A 20307-nucleotide genomic window follows, 5' to 3' on the forward strand; every position below is an offset into this window, starting at 1 on the left:
CTGAGATCATATAACAGGTTCTTTAGATTCCCAAGTTGCCTGAGTTATGTCCAGTGTTTTATTCAGTAGGCCAAACAGAATAGACCTTCTCTGCAATTTAGTTATTCTATTAAATTAGATCTATAAGTAGGGATGTACTCCATTCACAGGGCCAGCTGATTTTTTTTTTTTTTTTCCATGGTGTCTTCATGGTCCCAGACTGATTTTTCACAGCTTTGACACAGCTCCCTACATGCCTCTGATCAGCTAAAGGGGCTGGGAAACCCACCCCCTGTTGAGAGATGGACTGCAATGAGACCAGGAAGTATGTAATTGATACTTCTACTAACTGCCGGGTGTTAACTTTCCTTGCAATTCAAGGAATCACCTCCTAATATTTGCCCTCATTGCCCACTTACAGCCCTCCAGGAAAGGACAATTGAAACAGCAGGGCTCCAGTTTTTCATGTATGATGGTGATTTTCATGGGGAATGCCTGATTATATGTTTCCTGTGAGAATCATATAATTGTGAATTAATATATCCCTAACTATAAGATTAAGGACAAGCTTAAAAAAAGCTTCTAGTCCTGGTGGTATATATTCTAGTATCAAAGTCAGCCTACATTGCTATCTCCATATTTCCAGTCGTTAGTGCAGTAAAATTGGTCAGTCTATCTCCTGCCCCAAAACCCAAGCACTGTATTTATTTCATTTTGTAAATACTTTTGTGAAGATGCCACTCAGTTTACAGAAGAGATATGTGCATGATTTATACAGAACCGGACCCCAAGTTTCCTACAGGCCATAGCTTGGTCACCATCGGGACAAACGGGAGTATATCAGCATCACCATGATGCAAATTCACTACATTGTCTAATTAATTTTGGCTGACTTTTGCCAGGCCCCATTCCCCAAAAGATCACTTCCCTCCTGAATGGCTCCCCCCTAATTTCTTGTGTGCAATCATTTTCCAGCCACCTGAATTGAATGACTTTTGTATACGATGTATCTAGTCAATTTTTTACCTCTAGCAGCAACATCCAGTCCATTTAGTCTTTCTCTCTTTTAGACAGCTAGCCTGTTAGTTCTTCCCTGTTCTCCAAGATCTCTATTGTTCCCAGAATCAAATCTCTGGTAGCTTCCTAGCTCCTTAAGGCACATGGCCACCAACTGCTTCATCTGCAAGTTGGATTGGTTATGAGGTTATGAGAAAGTTAGGACTTCTGTTCTGTTGGAAATTCTGAAACTGAAAAAAAAAAAATCTTCCATTTCAGAACAAAGGGAGAATTTTTAAGTGATCTGCAAAAGTAAATATTTTTTTTTAAATAGATAGAACTAAAAGGGTTAATTTAAACAAAATTGGGGGGGGAAATTGAGCCCTGGACCCTAGGCTACAGGGCTCCTGGCTCAGCCATGACTCCCAGGACTTTTTGGCTAGAGTGGGGCCAATAGGAGCTTGGATTGTAGGAGTTCTGTGATTGCACAGTCATGGCTGAGCTGGCAGTCTCAGAACTTAGAAGCAAGGATTCTCTTTCTTCTGGTTGTGAGGCAGGATGACTTGGGGTCCTACAGCAGCTCCAGTTTGAGCCAAAGTTGGTTTGGCTTCCAGATTCTCCAATGCAGAGCAGGGACTCCTAGGGCTTCAAGACTCCAGTACCATAACAGGGACCTTGAAGTCCTGTGGTCCCTGGATCTGGGGAAGTCAACATGGTGGCCTTGCCCCAGAACTATGAACCTTGTAAGCATGGGAGCCTCCAACTTTGAGGCAGTCAACATGACAGAGCTTGAGAGCTATAGATCAGAAATGCTTTAGTCTCACTCCTTGATGTGAAGCATGGCAACACTGACCCTATTGCAGGGGCAGAAAAAATAAGGTCCATGAGGTGCATCTGGCCCACCAGGCAATTTCATCCAGCTCGTGGGTGCCCAGCAACTAATTCTACCCCACCCAGCCCTTCTGCCCGTGAGGGTAGGAGCGAGGCATCCATACATATACCTCCCCCCAACAGGTGTCTTACTGTGCTCACTCCCACCCTCATGCATGGAAGGGCCCAGCCTAGCCAGCATAAAGCTTAAGGGTGGGGCTGCTGCTGCCACTGCTACAGCTGCTGAGGAACCTGCTCAGCTTCCTCGGCATCCCGCTGGCTCTGGCACCAGGTAGGCAAGTGGCAGGGGTGGGGGTAGTGTTGCCAGCTCTTAAATATGAAACGATCATACTGGAAGGGGTCTGGGACTGAAATTCTATAAACTGGTTTGACCTCAATCAGTTAAGTCTGATACTACATTCAACCAGGTTTATTTCAAACTGGTTTTGGCCATTTTGAAACTGGTTTACGTGCACTGGACTTCTGTTCTGTTACAGGTTTAAACCAGTTTCTGATCGCTGGAACTGGTTTATGTGCAACTTCTGTTCCTAGCCCTAGTATCAAGACTCAAGTGGAATTTAAGTGTAGATGGGTCTTGTGTTGGCCATCTACACATTGGTGACTTTCCTCTGTGAGGAGTGGTAAAATTCACAACAGGGCGCTGCTGGGACAACTCCAGCCTCTCTCCCTTGCAGAGCTTGCGATTTCAACTCTACAAACAGCAAAGTTGCACCACATTCTCCTGACCATTCATGTTATGTGGCAAAAAACTATATAACCAGATGAGGGACAGGCAGTAGCACACATACCTCTCCCAATCGATACACCATTTACTGTTAGAAAGTAAAGGCAACCCTAAACAATTATTTCAGTGCATCTCCTTTAGGATTTGCATGAGGCTGCTTCCTGCAATTCAAAGCAATCAGTACCTAGAGTAAATAAGCTCAAACTTCAATCCCCAACCTTTGGTTTCTCACTTCTGTTTAGCAACTTTGCAGCCCCTGGGAATGTAATGTTTGCATAACTGGGATTATATTAAGTTTGTTATCCTGACTTTACTAAATGAAAACATTCACAGCCAATCTAATAAAGATTTAAGGCCCATTTCTGAAGACAGTTAATCCCCTCAACGAGAGCTTTGCATTAAATTTTCACTTAGCTCTGTTTGTACAAGAATTGCTTTTTCAGCAAGTAAATCAGGACATTCAAAGTGAGTATCTTTGTGCAGAAAGCTAGCTGCCACTACGACAGGGTCTTTAATCTGCTTTTCAGGGATACATTAGTTTGTATACTCCAGGTAAAGCAGTTGAAGTTATGGCAGGCAAGGAAGGATGTGGGCAAGGCTTGGAAGCATGTCCACCACATTTGTATACCCTTGCCTGCTGGACAGGTGCTTTCTGCATAAATACAACAATTAGAAAATCTAGTCATTGAAGATTTTAAAAGAATGCAAAACTAATTATAATACAGAGAATAATGATGTCAGTTTTGCTTTTGCTTGTGCAGGGATCTCTGTTGGCTACATGTACCATCCTCTATTTCTATCCTTTCATTAACAGTCAGCAAAAACCCAGTTCTCTACAGATTTAAGTATAGCAATAACTGCTAAGTGCCAAATCCCAAACACTCTGAAATGCTTAAAGAGAACTTTACCAACTGCAATTGGTGTTTGGCTCCTGAAAATTTTACTAGGAATGTACTATAGCGCTTCTAATTTTTTTCATATGAATCCAGGGGAAAGAGACTGGCTTAATACTGTGCATCATCAAGCATATGATCAGCTTTTAACAAATCGTAAAGACCTGTAATATTTCCTCATCTCATTCACTTTTTTTTTTTTTTTTACTTGGCACAGAGAAATCCCTTTTTCATACTACAGCAACAAGGAGATTGTCAGGTCAAATTTAGCTCAAAATTTATGGATAGGTTTTGTAAACATAGGTCTTTGCATAGCCCAAAACCAAGAGAAATGTTTCCGCGACTTTATGTATTAGTTTCAAATTAGTTAGCTGTAAAAAGAAAATAAAGGCAAACATTTCCTTTGGTATGTTTAAATTCCACAATCAGTAGCTTGGTGCTTGTGAAAACCAGAAAGTGACATGGATGGGACCATATCAACTCCCACTGAAATTAATGGCAACATTTCCAGCCAGGTCAATGGGAGCTAGATCTGGAGGCAGAAGGAGAGCTTATGCAAAAGGACAACATCTATGTTATGTTTTTCTCCCTCTTCTCCCCCCCCCCCCCCCCAAGTGCTTTAAAGAGGAAGACAGGAATCCTTTAACTCCATTTTGCCAATGTAAAAATGGAGAAAGGGATAAAGGTGAAGTAGTTTTTTTGAAAGTCACATAACAGAACCCTGACAGTCTGAAATGGAACCCAGTTCTCCTGATAACCAGGTCCATGCTTCACTACTGACTTTCCTACCTCCAATTACTGTATTTCAATTAATGAATTCATATTTCAGAACCACTAGTAACAAATGGAAAGAAAATTAAATCATTACCATTATTTTGGCTTTTATAAACTAGAGTGTTGTTTATGACAAAGGATCTTCAAAAAAAATATATTTTTATCTGGACAGTGACTTTTTAAATCAAGGGATATTCATTCCACACCAGGGAGGTGACATGGCAGGGTTTAAACTGCTTTCTTTAAACTAATTCTGACCATGACCATCATGCAGATAAAATATCATCTTGTTTTCCTGTGGGTCTTTGTTCACCAGGCACGTTTGGCTTCTGTATCTGGATTGGATTAACAGGCTGCAACCATGCTGAAAGAGGCAGGGGACAGTTGCCAGTGCACTGCTCCACCCTCCTCCAATCCAATCACGTGTCACATTTTCCAGTCCAGCATTCATACATCCAGCTGCCACAAGGTCATCAACATTAGCTTAAATCAAATACCCTTTGCCTTGAGGTCCCATAATGAAAAAATTATGGAGTTCTGGATATGATACAGGTTTTACAGCTGAAATCCTTCAGGTCCCTCTGACTTACTGAAAGAGGGCTTTATTTTATTGTAATTCCCAAACGTTCATTTTTCTGTGTGCATTTTTACTACAGAATGTGTGCACTGCTGGAAGCAATACATTTTATATTTCCTGGAAGGATAGAAAAGCACTAATGGGAGGAAACAAGTTGATTCTTATTGCTAACACAACATAAAGCAGAACTTCCAAATGATACCAGGGCTGCTTCTCAACTAAAAGGCAACCCATATACTTTGGAATCCTTGGGCTTAGCTCCCTGCTCCATTAAATCAATTTTACACCTTTGGTGGTATTACAGCAGTGTAAAGACAGCATAACAGAATGAAAGCTCAGGCTTGCAGTCTCTTCAGGTCACAAACTATGCAAGCTGCCTGGTCTGTAGGTTATACCTATCCCAAACAGCATCTACTGAAAATAATCCATCACCATTGTCATTAGTCCGTCTTTTCTGTTTAAGACACACCTGGGATATTTGTTCCCCTAAATAAATTCACTCTCTTTCATTGGAAGCTCTTTGGAAAACTTCCATCATGTTAGCTGTTTATTCACAGAAGGCACAGAAAATAGCCTGGACCAGGTCCCAGTTTTGTTTCCCAGGAAAACTATTTTTTAGGAGACCTCTCTGGTCCTTCTGAAGCCTGGACATTGTTTTGGGGTGTTTTTTTTTTGTTTGTTTATGTTGTGTTTCATTTCTAACCCTCACCTTGACTGTGAAGTCTGCAGCAAGAGGCCCAGATATTCTGAGTATCTCCTTGTCTGGAAACTTCTGGAAGTCAATGCTAGAATTATCCACAAAGAAGGAGCCTGTGGAGCTGAGGCTGTTTTCACCCTTCACACCTTGAAGAGTTTTGGTTTCCAAATCTGGCAAACACAAACAGGTTAAACAGAGATTAGGAGTGCTCTACTGTTTCACACAGAGCAGACATATGCATAAAAGTTAGAAATAATGTTACCAGAATGACAGAATGTAAGAAAGGAAAACTTGAGAAACCTCTCAGCTTGTTATTACTTCATCCCTATACATATTCCCTTTCATTTTTCTATTCCTGCAACCTTTTTTACCTAAGGTGCTCAACACTTACACCTCTTGGCTCTGCCTCTATACACCAACCCACCTACTCACCCACAGCACACTGGTCTTGCTCTCTTCTCCAGCCTTACCAAGTACATTCACTCTCAGGCTTTCTAATGTGTGCAGCCCTGTATGCAATAAATCATGCTCTTTCGTGGAAGGAGGGAATCGTACTGTGCTTTTTAGTGTTAGTTGTGCTGACTTCTGGTTTTGCTTTTAGAGTTAAAGGGAGCTAAAGGAGGTGTACCACTAAACATGACAAGCTAGGTGGGCCACTGTTACAGGGAGGTCCAACTTTGTAAGGACTTGGGAGAAGCCAGCCCTGTTTTGGGCAAGGCTGGTTAGCAGATGAGAAGGAAGTGTAGGGCTCCATCTGGGAGATTTAAGAGAAGAGAGAGAGGGTAGGTAGGCTGTGAAGGAACAGTTCTGCCATAGATGGTAACTAGGGTGACACTAGTCCACTGCTCCCTCCCCTCATTCACTACCCCAGGGTAAGTGAAAGGCAGAGGCTTTTTAGTTATTGGTTTGGGATTGAAGTTCTTTTACACTTAGGAATAAATCTTGTTGAAGAAGTTATGGACAGAACTAGAGAGTGGCTTACAGCAATTACCCAGATCAGTTAAGGAGAGACCAGCGTACAGCTACCGCCCACCACTCGTTAACTGAAATCAGTTTATCCAGCAAAGAAAAAAAGGAAACACATATAAAATATTAACTAAAGTGTCTGCAAAGAGTCCAAAAAGGAGACTCTAATAGGAAACTCTAATAGGGACAACTAAATTCTTTCTGCCTGCTTTGTTCATCTCTAAAATTGTGCCCAAAGATCCCAAGTCTATCCTGATTCAGGTACTTCTCTGTAGGGTTAATGACCTGACATTTATCAGAGGGCCATAAGAAGTCAGTAATCAAAAGGAAGGCCTGTTATGTCATCTAGTTTTGTCAGTGCCAGCTTGTTCCCTGTAGTATATTTGAGAGTGAACTCTTGTCACTATCAAACAGGGATAACAGGATTCATCATGAAGGATCTCAAAGTGCTTCACAAACTTATTTACAATGTTTAGGAATGCCTTCTCCCACCTGGAAATGAGCCAATATACAATGAGTCCCTAAGGAGAATAGTACAGGATACTGAAAAACATATCCATGTGACAGTAATACATGTTCAGAGATGGCAAAAAGAAAAAAGGTTGGACAAATAAAAGTTAATTTTAAAAAATTGTTGCAATTGGGTTGCTTTACAAGGTGGGCCACAGGAATGATCTTATAACAGTAAATGCTGAGTGTAGTGTATTAAGGAATCTCCCTAATTCCTTGATTTTTGATGAGGTTAGTTTCCATTGCACCAGGATGGAAGCATTTTGGTGAGAACTTCTCTGCAGTTCAGACAGTCTCAATTATTAATATTCTGTTAACCAGGAAATACAGGGGCTGTCTCAGTGGGTCTACACATCTGCTGGTGCAGCCTCAGACTCCACTGTGAGTCTGGGTACTGCCTCAGGTTCCTCCACCTGGCCTGGGCCCTGGCTCAGTACTTGCAGTGAGTCTGGGCTCCCCCTTTCTTGATACCCACCAGGGATGTAGGGGCTGGGGTTATCAGGCACCCCACCTGCCTTTCACTGAAAAGTGAACTGGCCTGGCATTTCTGGGGGACTACCTCACCACAGACAGTCTCACCAGGCCACCCTTTCCCGGCAGGGTACAGTTTTCTGTTGTACCCAGGACAAGGAGCCTCCTGACACCCCCAATAGATCCTTCCTTACCTCCAAGTTGAGCAGAGCAGCCCATGGTGTCTCTTCAGCTCTTGGTAGCAGACTGCTGCTCCAGGCCCACCCCTTATATATATAACAGTTGGGCCTTATTCCCTAATTAGGCCTAACTGAGATAACAGCCAGCTGCAGGCTGCCTGCTTACTACCCATGCCCCTGGGAGTAATAGAGCACAGGGTGTTCTGGTACAGTGAGAAAAGGCCCTTTTTATGCTAGCAGATGCAGGATCAAAGTCAGTGGACTTGCTCCTCATGAGGCAGTACAACTCTTAAGGACAGAATTTGGCTATGCATATGTACATCCTTTTTTTTTTCTTCTTGCTGTGCATATGTGCAGGGCAGGGGAAGAGGGAGATTGCTGTGTGTTTAACATATAAGCACCTTGGGGGCTGAGTTCAGCAGTAGGAAAACCTATCCTTTACCCTCCTCGGTATCTCTGTATGTAGCTTACTTTCCTTTTCTTCCTTCCCTCATCTGTCCTTCTTTCTCTCCTTTTCTATCTATCCCACATGAGAGAGAGCCAAAGGGAGCATGATCTGCCTGGCCAATTTTCTGCTGGTGAACTGGTGGTGAACTGGAAAAGCTGCAGAAAATGGCTCACAAGGGCTGGTTCTGACAGTGCCCTCCAACGTTTCCACTTCTTGGGCCATGCATGTGTCACATTTGACTTTGGACACCTCGCTTTGCAACAAATTGTGGACTAGTCTGTGTCATGCTAGGTCACTGAGGGGGCATTCTGCAAGGTGGAAGATGCTCAGCTAATCCTAAATATGTAATCCCATGAAGGGCATGGGGGGAAGAGGTTTCAACCTCCAGTAATATTGTGTTTTTGTTGCTGACAAATATTACATGCTCAGCCCCTGGGGGGACGGACGGATGGACACGTTCTTTGGCACTTTCACCCTTTTAATATTTTTATAATAAAGGTTTAAAAAATAAAAGTCTCTCTAATTCTTTTTTCTCTCTTTCTTAATACAGACATGCTTGACATCAAGCTAGCCAGCAAAAATATAACCAAATAGAAACAGCTTAAGACTTATGGGAGGGCCTAAAGGTTTTGAATCTCTGACCAAAAATATAAGTGCAAGTTCCACTGATGTCATGGGACTGGTGAGAGCATCTGAGGGCAGAATTTGTCCCCTGAGTTAAAACTGGTTATTTGAGAGAAAGAAACCAGATGCCCCCTTTGTAAACAGAATGTGATGGGGTAGGAAGGCTTCTCTAAACAAAAACAGAACGTGTCTTTTGTACTTACATAAGTGGCCTGGTCCTTTCAGCACAAGGCGAACATGCCTACTTCCATAGGGAACAGCAATCACCGTGTCATCCACTGGGGAAAAACACAAAAATGCGTGGAGTCAACAAGCAAGAAATCCACACCTGTTTCTAAATAAGCATTGAAACAGCTGTTCATGGGAAAACTGCAAGCAAAGTTTTACCAAAGAAGAGAGAGAGAGAGAGAGACCAGTGAACCCTGACAAAAGGGAAAGGTCTTCCTTAAAATAACATTTGCACTCAGATCCCAATTTGCTGATTTCTTATTTACACTCTGCTCCTACCCAAGATTTACAGTGTTTCAAGAACAACTGGCAGCTTTTTATTTCTCCTTGCCTCCAATTCAAACACAGGACATCTTGCAGTTCCAAATGATTTTGGTTTGTATATCTGTGTTCAGTTAGGGAAGCATAAAACTGTTAGAATCTTCAAAGGAAAAAAGCTGAACTCCAGACCTCCCCATTCTTTCACCCACCACATGATTCCTCCCCAGCTGAACCCCTAAAGCCCTTTCCTTTTCACTTCCCTTACTCTCTCATGTGATCTCTCCTTCAACTCAGGAAACTTTCCTCTTCCCAACTCACAGCACACCTCAAGTCGACATATCCAAAGGTGAAAGGCACAACCTTATCATAGTGCAGTAATTGTTTTAATTTACTTGCTACTAGCAAAAAGCCCTGGTACAACACAGGTCTGTTAAGAACTGTCCCATAAACAGGTGCTTAGGGATGGAGCCTGCGCCACTGGAGTCTTAGGGAACATTGCCAACAGCTTTAATTAGGGCTGGACTGAATCTGTAAGAAGTGCCTGGCAATAGCCACTAATTCACTTTCACATGTAGTTTATTCACCGCTGTGACAGTTAGCTCAGTGACATTTAAGAGCCAACAATCCCAATAATGTCTAGCTGCATTGCAGGGGGGCTTGGCTCCATATATTTGCTTCCTGGCTGTCCAGCTGAGCAGCTGATTAACAGGAGTGATAGGGGGGGGAGAGCACTCAGTGTGCTTCTCCTCCTTTCTCTGCTTTTTCACTACCCCTTCCTTATCCATCTAGAAGCTGAAAGTCAGAATCAAAGGGCACACACATAAGTGACAATTTTCACCCAATCTGGCCACAGAACGTGATCTAAAGGCATTACCAAACAAGTGCACAGCTGCAAACCATTTAAAAAATGGCCAGTTGGATAAAATCTGACCCCCCCATTGCATGAGGGTTCAGATGAAGATGCTTCAAAATAGAGTGTCTTCTGTAACTTGCATCTGCACTGCCTCCCAGCCTGTTGCTGTTTTCAGAATGGGGCAGGAGGAAGTGGAGGGAATTTGGTCTGGGGTTTTTCAATCCATGCTGGTGTGCAGGCAGGTATATTTGGAGCTCTCCCCTCCCTGAGGTGGGGGGCTCCAATTCACCCACCCCAGTTTCCAGCACTAACTGGGGAGCCCCTTGACTAAGCTCCCTTTTGCCCCTCCAATTCTGAAAACAGGAACAGGCTGAGAAGGAGAAGGAGCCATTGCTAGGGGAAACTGGCTGCACGCTCCCAAGCAGCAGGTAGTTTCCCCACCCCTTGAAACCAACAGTGAACTTCTGTTTGGTCCAGGTGGGGGGAAGTGTGGCAGGGCACTGTTAGTGCCTGCCACTTTAAGGGCTGAGCCAAGCAGCCAGCAGGTGCTTAATTGTGGCAGCCATGTTAGATCCATGGCTGCTTGCTACTGGCAGGCCAGGTAGTAACATTGTTTGGCTGAACATCCTGGAGGTAAGGGCAGGAGCTGTAGGGGATGGGTTGGAGGATCCTGGTCCTGGGCATGACCTAAAACTGCACCCTACTAGGAGTGGGTGGTTTGGTGGGGCTCTCAGTGGCATGGGAGCCCCCAGGAAATGCCTAGCCAGTTACCACCCTGGTGGAAGGCAAGTAGGGGTGCCTTAACCCCAATGCTTGCCTTCAGGTAGGCCATACACTAACAGAGCAGGGTAGGCCAGGTAAGCTTCTAGAGGTGCCTGAGCCTGCTGGGGGAATGACCCTGTAGGGCTAGGCATACTTCCAAGAGCACCTAAGCTAGGAATGGGGGACCCCAATCCCTAAATGAAGGCAGGAGGTGAAAACACACCCAAGGCACTCAACTGGTCAATGCTGGGGCCAGGACTGGAAGGGACAAAAGGGTTAGGGGCCCACCATGAGGGATGCCCACAATAACCAAAGAAGCTCGGGTTCCCAACTGGCCTGAGACAGGACCAGGGCTTACAGAAGGTGAAGGTCCCATGATTGGGGGCCACAGCTAGTGGGTGAAGGGGATGGTTGCATCAACTGCCTGAGATGACATCTGCGAGGCTTGGGCTGTGGTGTAGGGGTAGAACAGGGCTGCAGATAGCCCCCCAATATTGGAGTGTACAATGGGCAGCCTCCTGCCTGAATTAAGAACCTAATTAATTAACAAGAAGGTGTGGTGGGTGGTGTGCCCAGAGGCAAGTGAGGAAACTAGCTCTGTAGCTAGCCAGGGACTCCCAATTTGCCACAGGGTGGTGGTTGTAGCTTGGAATGCTTCCTGCAAAGTGATCTGAGTCAGTGGGAAGCTGCACTTCTGTCTGTGCCCAAAAAGAAAAATAATGTTGTGCCCCTGAAAGCTAAAGTTTAGCAAGGAGATAGTGTTCCCCTCTCTCCTCCCTAGAATTATTCTTATGACAAAGCTGCATGATTCCCACTACCTAAGAGCTGTTTAGCTTTGCTTGTTACCTTGACACATGAAAGCAACTCTGCCACTAAATATTTTCTTTCATCTGAGGATCTTAACTGTGGACAGGATTTTTTTTTTAAATAAGTTATTTTGGTATGGGGAGAAAAGCTGTACTTTACTGGAACCCAGCTGGGATCCTCGGATAGAGGAGCATTTATCCTAAAACGAAGAGCAGCTAAATATTTAATAGGGTCATCTCAATTTTTGTCATTGTGATTAAGAGTCAACGCCCTGTTGTAATGACTCATACCTCTTTTAGAACTTGTTTCTGTTTCTCTGATTCAGGAAAATGAAAATCCATCTGTTCCTTCACAGTTTTATTCAGAGCCTTGAGTTTTAAAAGCTCATCCACTAGAACAGATGTCACTGCCTCATAATGACTTCTCATAAAGGAAAGCTTTGGGTGCCTTATAGCTAGCTTTATAAAGTTGGGAAGAAGTTGGCAGAGTCTTTAGAATTATATCTGTGTCCACATTTGTGAACTTAGTTCACCTTTTTTATCTTAAAGGTGTATGGACAGAAAGTGCTGAAAATAGAAAGTCTCTGTTTAACCACAGGTCATGTAAAGTGCAAGCAAAGGCAAATATTCCATACTGGCTCTCAGTTGGCTCAACTTAGTCTTAATAAGCCTGCCCCAATGTCCCCCTTCACTTGCTCTCTCATGAAAAGTGACTCAGTATCCACACGATGGTATTTCTACCATGACCTGCTGCTGACCAGAAATTAGCACCTCTGTCACATCCAGTGCAATAGCTATGAAGTCTGTTCATAAGCCAAGTTAAAGCCTTGCAATTCAGTTCAGTGAATCATGTCACTGTCTAGACTTTAAGGTGTAACACCAGTTCAGTATTTACAATATTTTTTTTATCTAGCTGCCTTAGGCTATAAATCTCATCTAGTCCAGGCAAAAATCACTCACGCCACAAAACCATTCCTTGTTTCAGCCTTATGTAGCTTTCATGACATGAAGAAAACTCTGAATAGGAGATGCAGTTTGCATTATGATTGGATGGAATACCGCTAAAGAAAGTTCTCTTCTTACAGAAATCATTTGGGAGCTGCAAAGTCATAATCAATTTAGGATTATCAGTACTAGGAAAAAAATAGTAAGCTCCCTGCTGACATCCTAGATGATCTTTTATCAGCTGATGCCAGCATGTTTGTCATAATGTATCAGATAATTTCGGATTATATGTGTATATGTATGGAAGAGGCAGGAGAGGGAAGGCTGGGGGGGATAAATTGCAATTACTTTCAGACTATTTCAGACAACACTGCTGGTAAGTCTGTTCAACCAAATTTTGAATATCCAGACTCTGGTAACCAGAACCCTTTGTTATCCAAAGTTCAAACGGGTACCCTAGGATTTACTGAAACTATTGTCCTGAAGGGTTTCCAAACTTTCCAGGACAGAAGTGTGGTCCAACAGCATTGGATATTTCCAATAGCACCACTGTCAAGAATTTATAAACTCTGTAATGCTAGCATTTCAGTCTTGCGGAGCTCCTAAGCTTTACAGAAGAGATTCTGTGAAGCCAGCTACTTTGGACAAACCCAGTAGCCTTTATCATTGGGGGAGTTAAAGTCTACAATCTCCTGAGCCTAATTTCAGTGCTCAAAATGTGCTTTGCCAATATCTCTGACTGTTTAGAGCTCAAGCTTGAGGAATCTTCTGAAAACTTTTAAACACTGAGGTGAAATAGTTAAAAAGCACTTGGTAATATAGCCAGATGTATCTGTCTCTGGTATCATTCAAGATAACAAACACAAACTTTTGTTTCTACATGTAAATTCTTCTCTATTTGTTTAACTAGAGAGAACTTCTTGTCTGTTCTCCTGTATAATAAAGAAGGATTTAAACTCTGACGCTCTTAATCCAGATTTCTTTCTTACCATTATAATTCTAATGTTTAAAGAGCCCAAAAAACAAAGTATTTTTTCTTTTACTTCTATTTTCTTTGTAAAAGGCCCATTCCTGTGACACATTGTTTTGGTGTGTTTTGCATTTCTTGGAGGAGGTCAGGAAAGAGTTATATTGAAAGAATATTACTGCTCCCTTAAAAATTATCTTTTTTTGAAAAGTGGACCTCCTATGTGCATGATGTTATTCTGAGGTTTTGACTTGCTCTGTATGTTATGAATCTTGTGCTGACGTGTTAAGATCTACTGACATTTCATGGAGCAGTTTCAATCATGCTGTTTTTAAACAAGTCTTCAGTTTATATCCCATAAGTTTTAATGCATTTCTCCCACACCATTTAGTACCAAGGATATAACTCCTTGTTGTTTAGTCTTCATGGAAATTCATAATATACTCTTTGTGAAATAATGTCCTTGTTACCATGAAACATCCTGCAAAATCTTGGCCCTTGTAAAGCTGCAGAAGTAAGATGGAAGGAAGATTTCCTGAGGTTATTGGTGATAAGTAGACAAGCATTTCCCTCATCTTTCCCAAGAAGAGAGATGTGGGTATAAGCAAGGGTGTGTCCAGTGACTGCTCCCTCAGTTGCAGTCCCAAAGAGAAGGCCAGCTTTTCTGGGACATTCCAATTGGCTGACCTCTTAAACTGTCTGGACCTTGGGAACATCTGACATCTTCTCAAGGAGATGCGTGGAAACTATTGTTCATTTCACCGTGGCTGACTGGGTGGAGAGTGACAGAGGGATTTTGAAAGGGGCACAAGGGTCTGTGAGTTGGCCCTGTCTTCATGTTGCAGGAGCATACACCAAGTTCACAAGGCAGCTCTATTTCTCCTGACTTCGGGTTTGGTGCAAAATGCTAACACAGTCCTACAGTCAATGCTCTTGTTTCTGGGCAAAGTCAGAAACCTAGTCCCAGCACTACTTGTCTAGTAGTAATACACTGGCATGTTTCCAAGTCAGTTGCAGTTCCCCATATGACATTACCCATATTGGAGTCAGGATACTGGGCCAGACAGACTATTGATTTGCATCCATATGTAACCCAGTGTTCTAGGAGTTAAAACAGGTCATACCAAGACTGTCTCCCCTCTAGATCACTGCCAGCAGCTCTGGCTTGGAATCCAGGCTATCAGCAGAATTTACCAGCCACTTTTGGTGAACAATTTGTTTGCTAACTGCTAGTGAATATAAACCAAACCCTAAAGATTCAGTTTTGCAGGACAGTCGCTATGAGCTCTTTGTGAAGGCAGTTATTACAAAAATATGATTTGTTCTCCTTGAATTCAGAGAGGCTAAAATCACTGAAACTCAGAGCCAAGAGCATTCAAATGAATGAGCTCTTCTATACCAAAGCTATTTTTAATTTTTTTTTTAATAGGAGAAAAGGGCATCAACACAGGTGTTTCTCCTGTTGTTATAATAATGTGGGAGAGAAGTCTGAGACACATCTCATACCCTGCTGTGTTTCTATTTCTGATGCCTTTGGGAGATGTATACCATCTCAATAAATACTGAGGAAGTTGTTTCTGTTGCAAGTGCTAACTGTTTTAAAGCCCTGTGAACTTCTTTCCCTTTTGACATCTGCTTCCCCTACACCCTTGCATGGTATAAACAGTGTGGAGAACAGACCTGGATACAAATAGCAAGAGCAAATGAATTAAATGTGACGAGCTCAACAGCATGTTTGGGATAATTTTGAAATAATAAACATTTTCTAGTAACTTTTGGTTAAATGCAAGAAAAAAACAAATCACTGTCCAGACTCCTGCAGCAGTGTTAAGAATGGAAAGTTGTGTTTTTGAAAATGTTGCCAATTAGGGAAATGAAATCACATGTGTGCCCACTAGACACTAGATTGATGTTTACCATATGCTGCTTCTGATTCTTCCTTTCTTCCATGGTAACATGGCTCAAGAGGGTTTTTATTAATGTCCTCATACCTTCTTGTTGGAGACACAGGGAAGGAAGCATAAAGAAGGAAATATAGGTTTGTTAGGACAAGATTTTTTTTAAACGCAATGACCTGTAACTAAAATGGCTGTTGCCAAAAGTAACCCCTCATTCCAGAAAACGAGGCAGGCCCCAATCCCAGGAATATTTAAGGACATATTTAATTTTACCCTTGGGAGTAGTCTTATGAGGGTCAGTGGAGCTACACACATATATAATGCTGTGCCTGTACTGAAGCTTTCAGGGCCAAAACTTAAGAGCTCAGCTCTGCCTTCAGACAGACATACTGGATTCTAATATCTTATCTGGGACCTGACTAACAAAGAGGGCATCCATATGGCATTTCTCAGGTTTAGTCGATAAACAAAGCTCAGCCACTGTAATTATGTGAAATTATCACACTCCCTGGCCAATGTAGCTCAGCCAGCAAAACTTCTGATCTGGATATGCATATGCAGAGAGAAAAGAATGTCTGTCAGCTTAGCTAACGTAGCCTGAGGAGGCAGTGTAACTATGCTGGAAGAAAAACTCTCCTACCAGTAGATCTGTCTCCATTATAGCCAACACAGCTATAGCAGCAGATGCTCCAGAACAGGGACACACCTCAGTCATATGATGCACATATTTGAATGATACAGACAGAGAAGTAACTGAATAAGTCTCACCTCTCATTGCAATTCTATATAATTTCTAATGATATCTCTCCAAGGACACTACATAGTTATCTTTTTAGCTACCACTTGAAGATTGCCCCTGTCTTTCTTTCCATCTCCAGTCACAGATCTGTTTGTAAGAGGTAGCATTCAAATTCATTGCCTACATGGGACAACATCCCATACTTTAAAGGTATTTATATCCCTACAACTGGAAATAGGCATAGAGTGTAAGAGTTGGCAATGTTTTTTAACAGAGAGCTGGAATGACCCTAGTCAGACAGAACCTAGGACCAGCCCACCTCCACTGCTTCTCCCTGCTGGCCAGCTGCAGCATGCAGCAGAGAGAGCTCCTTTTCCACTAAAGCCTCCAATGGCTGGCTTTCGCATGGCGTGGACAGAGCTCCCCACTAGTGAATGCTGCCAAAGCCAGGGGTCTGCAGGCTGGATCTAGTGGCATTTTCGAAAGGTTCTCAGTACCCATCTCCTTTTCAAAAATCTCACTAGAGACTCACTTGCATATTTAAGTTCCTAACAAGTTTTGCAAGTTTATCCCATCAGCCTTAGCTATCATAACTGTTGACTGAGGGCTGTGCAACGTGTACTGGTACTGAACAAAGTAAAAAAGAGTTTGTAGGGATTCATTTTTAAACCCAGAATGAATTCCAGCTGCAGCATGATACCTGCTGCCTACAACCCAGTAGGCAAGCTTTGTTCGTGCAAACTCTCATTAGAAGCAAACCTTCAGCACACATGCACTGATATTTGGCATAAAGCAAATTTAAAATGTCATGTTTATTTGTTCAAAATCCCCACTGTGCAGGGAGTTACGTGTGTCATCCAATAGGAAACAGAAACAATACTATGTGACATACGCAACCAAGCAACACGGGACCATGGTGAAATTCAAAGGTCAGTTACTGGGAATGAGGAATGGATGAGTAATTCATAGTCTAATGTTTTAACCATAATTGTCCCACCCCACTTGCTTGTTATACCCATCGGCTGTCTTTTGTCTTATAACATCTCTTTTATAGATGGGGCCTACATTTTAGTTACACATTTCTGCAATAGTGCCCTGATCCTTCACAGGGGTCTTTTGGTGTTTCACTGACGCAAAGAAATAATATTTACCATGAATTATTCATACCAGAAAATAATTTGTAAAGAAAGCTAGAAAGGGTTTTAGATTACAAGCATGTCTGAGGATTTCTCCATCTGCTTGCAAACATTAGAAAGAGTTAAAAAAGAAAAGAGTGAAGGTGGAAAAGTTAGATTCACTTCCTCTTTCCTTTGTTATGAATGATTTCCACAGTTCTACCTCAGCAATGCAAACACCTTCCACAGATTATTCCTTTCCTTCTGCCCTACAACAGAATGTCTTTGCCTTCTGTCCCTCCCACCTCGACTAACACATTAAGATTCAGAAGGTCACCGTGCTAATTACTGCAGTGTGTAGTGTTCCCTATTCAACAAGCTGTTCTGACAGCAGAGAAGATTCTATAAACAAACCCCTGTCAATATTCCTTGCAGAAGCCAAATGCAAATATATCTGTTATATATATACCCTAACAAAATACTTCAATGTGGAGAACTAGAAGAATTCTTCCGACGCCTGCACCTCAAAGAATATTTTCACGACCAAACTGAACCCACTCCCAACAACAACTCATCCTCTGACAACATTCAGGAAAGGATCAATGCCAAAAAGCCCCCCAAAACATCAGACTGGACACCTCACAGTGGACGAAACCCTAACCTTGACTACTACATTGACTGCTTCAGGGAAAGAATGAACAATGAAATAATCAGCAACACGCGCCACCACAACAACCTCTCTCTACCAGAGAAAAAGGCCATAGAATCTCTAAGATCCAACCACCAAATAGTAATAAAACCAGCAGATAAAGGAGGAGCCATAGTCATCCTAAACCGTGAGGATTACATAAAGGAAGCCAACAGACAGCTCTCTGACACCACCTACTACAAAGAACTACAAGAAGATCCTACTCCCCTTTTCACCAAAAAATTCAACAATACCATCAAATCATTTCCAACAAGACTACAAGAAAAACTACAGACCTTGATCCCCCGCTACCTAACCCGGGGACTTTTTACATGCTCCCTAAAATCCACAAACAAGGGAACCCTGGCAGACCTATCATATCCAACCATGGGACCCTAACTGAGGAAATATCAGGTTTCGTTGAATCAATCCTAAAACTGCTTGTCACCCACAGAGCAAGTTTTGTACAAGACACCAAAGACTTTCTACGGAAACTTAAAAACACAGACCACCTTCCCAGCAACACACTCCTAGCCACCATGGACATTACCAGCCTATATACCAACATCCCACACCAGGATGGCATCCAAGCCTGCCTTACATATCTACAGGAACAAGATTACAACTCAGAATACAGACCCAAAGATATTACTGACCTTATACACTTCATCCTTACACACAACAAATTCACTTTTAATAATCAACACTTCCTCCAGATGATGGGAACAGCTATGGGCACTAAAATGGCCGCACAGTATGCCAACCTTTTTATAAGCCACCTGGAAGAAGACTTCCTCAAGAACTGCACCATCAAACCCTTGCTATCCTTAAGATACATCGATGACATCTTCATCATTTGGACTGAGAACCTGCAATCTCTGATTGAGTTCCATCAGAAATTCAACAATCACCATCCCTCCATCCGACTTTCTTTAGAATACTCCAGCACCAACATCTCCTTTTTAGACACAATGATCAGTATCCAGAAGGGTAAAATACAGACCACAGTATACAAGAAACCCACAGACCAACATACATATCTGCACAGAACCAGCAATCACCCTAAACACACCAAAAAAGCTGTGATATACAGCCAAGCCCTCAGATACCACCACATTTGTACTGAAGAGAACACCCGGGATTGCCACCTCACCAATCTTAAAAAGGCAGCAAGCACATTCCTCCAGAGTGGTAGATCGCACGTTTGAAAGAGCCACCTGGATACCATGTGAAGAGCTGCTGCAGTACAGAAGAAAACCCCCCACAAATCGCACACCGCTGGTTATGACGTATCACCCCTCCCTTGAACCTGTATGGAAAATCCTCAAAAAATTGCAATCCATACTAGAAAGAGACCCTATTTTTAAAAAGATCTTCCCAGAGCCACCCATCCTAGCCTTCAAACAAGCACTGAACCTCGCCAACCTCATCACCAGAAGCAAACTTCCTGAAGCCCAGAATACACCAAAAGGATCCAGACAGTGCCATGACAAGAAATGCAAAACCTGCCAACACATCTCCACCACCCCCACTATTACTACACCCCACAACAGAGCCATCAGCATCCCTGGATCTTACAGCTGCACCTCCAGAAATGTAATATACCTCATCCAATGCACCAAATGCCCTGATGGAAAATATGTAGGAGAGACCAAACAACAACTGCGCACCAGAATGAATGCACACCGGAAATCCATCAAAGACAGAAATACCCAATTACCAGTGGGGGCACATTTCTCACAGGAGGGCCACTCTCTCTCCAATCTCTCAGTCCTGATCCTGAAGGGAAACTTACACAACACTTCCCAGAGACGAGCCTATGAGCTCCACTTCATCAACCTGCTGGATACTAGAGATCAGGGACTAAACATAGACATTGGATTTTTGATACATTACAATCTGCCTGGCAACTGACTCCCCAGCCCAGCCCCTGGCTTGTTTACTTTTCATTCCATCCAGGAAGAGCACACACCAACTGCTGAAGCTTCCTTAGCCTGACGAAGGGTTTTTGAACCCGAAAGCTTGCTTTAATAAATATTCTCCAACTATTTGGGTTGGTCTAATAAAAGATATCAAATTCACCCAAGGAGCCTTGTCTGCCTATGTCCTTAGACCAACATGGCTACAACCTAAACCCCTGCAATATATCTGTTAGACACCCGACTCCATGCGGCGCCAAATGACTGGGAAGATGACGGTCCAATTGCTCATGGATCCTGATACTCATTAGCCAGAGCAGACAGGGAGCAAACACCAGCACACATTGCTCGCAACAGCTTTATTCAGACTGAAGGCAGCTTCAGGCAAAGGTCCCAA

The 20307-nt window shown here is 42.8% G+C and overlaps 1 protein-coding gene across 2 annotated transcripts in view; it reads right to left on the bottom strand.

Annotated features, from left to right (window-relative positions):
* LOC102561753 (ADAMTS-like protein 1) overlaps positions 1-20307 on the bottom strand; it is a 744302-nt gene that overhangs the window by 47720 nt on the left and 676275 nt on the right. For both annotated transcript variants that reach the window (XM_019483696.2, XM_059724687.1), the window contains exons 8-9: positions 8933-9007; positions 5544-5701 (exon numbers count right to left, since the gene is read on the bottom strand). In XM_019483696.2, the coding sequence (XP_019339241.2) occupies positions 5544-5701; positions 8933-9007 (233 nt within the window). The remainder of the gene's footprint in view (positions 1-5543; positions 5702-8932; positions 9008-20307) is intronic.

This window comes from Alligator mississippiensis, chromosome 3 (assembly GCF_030867095.1).
Source record: "Alligator mississippiensis isolate rAllMis1 chromosome 3, rAllMis1, whole genome shotgun sequence".
Lineage (NCBI taxonomy): Eukaryota > Metazoa > Chordata > Crocodylia > Alligatoridae > Alligator > Alligator mississippiensis.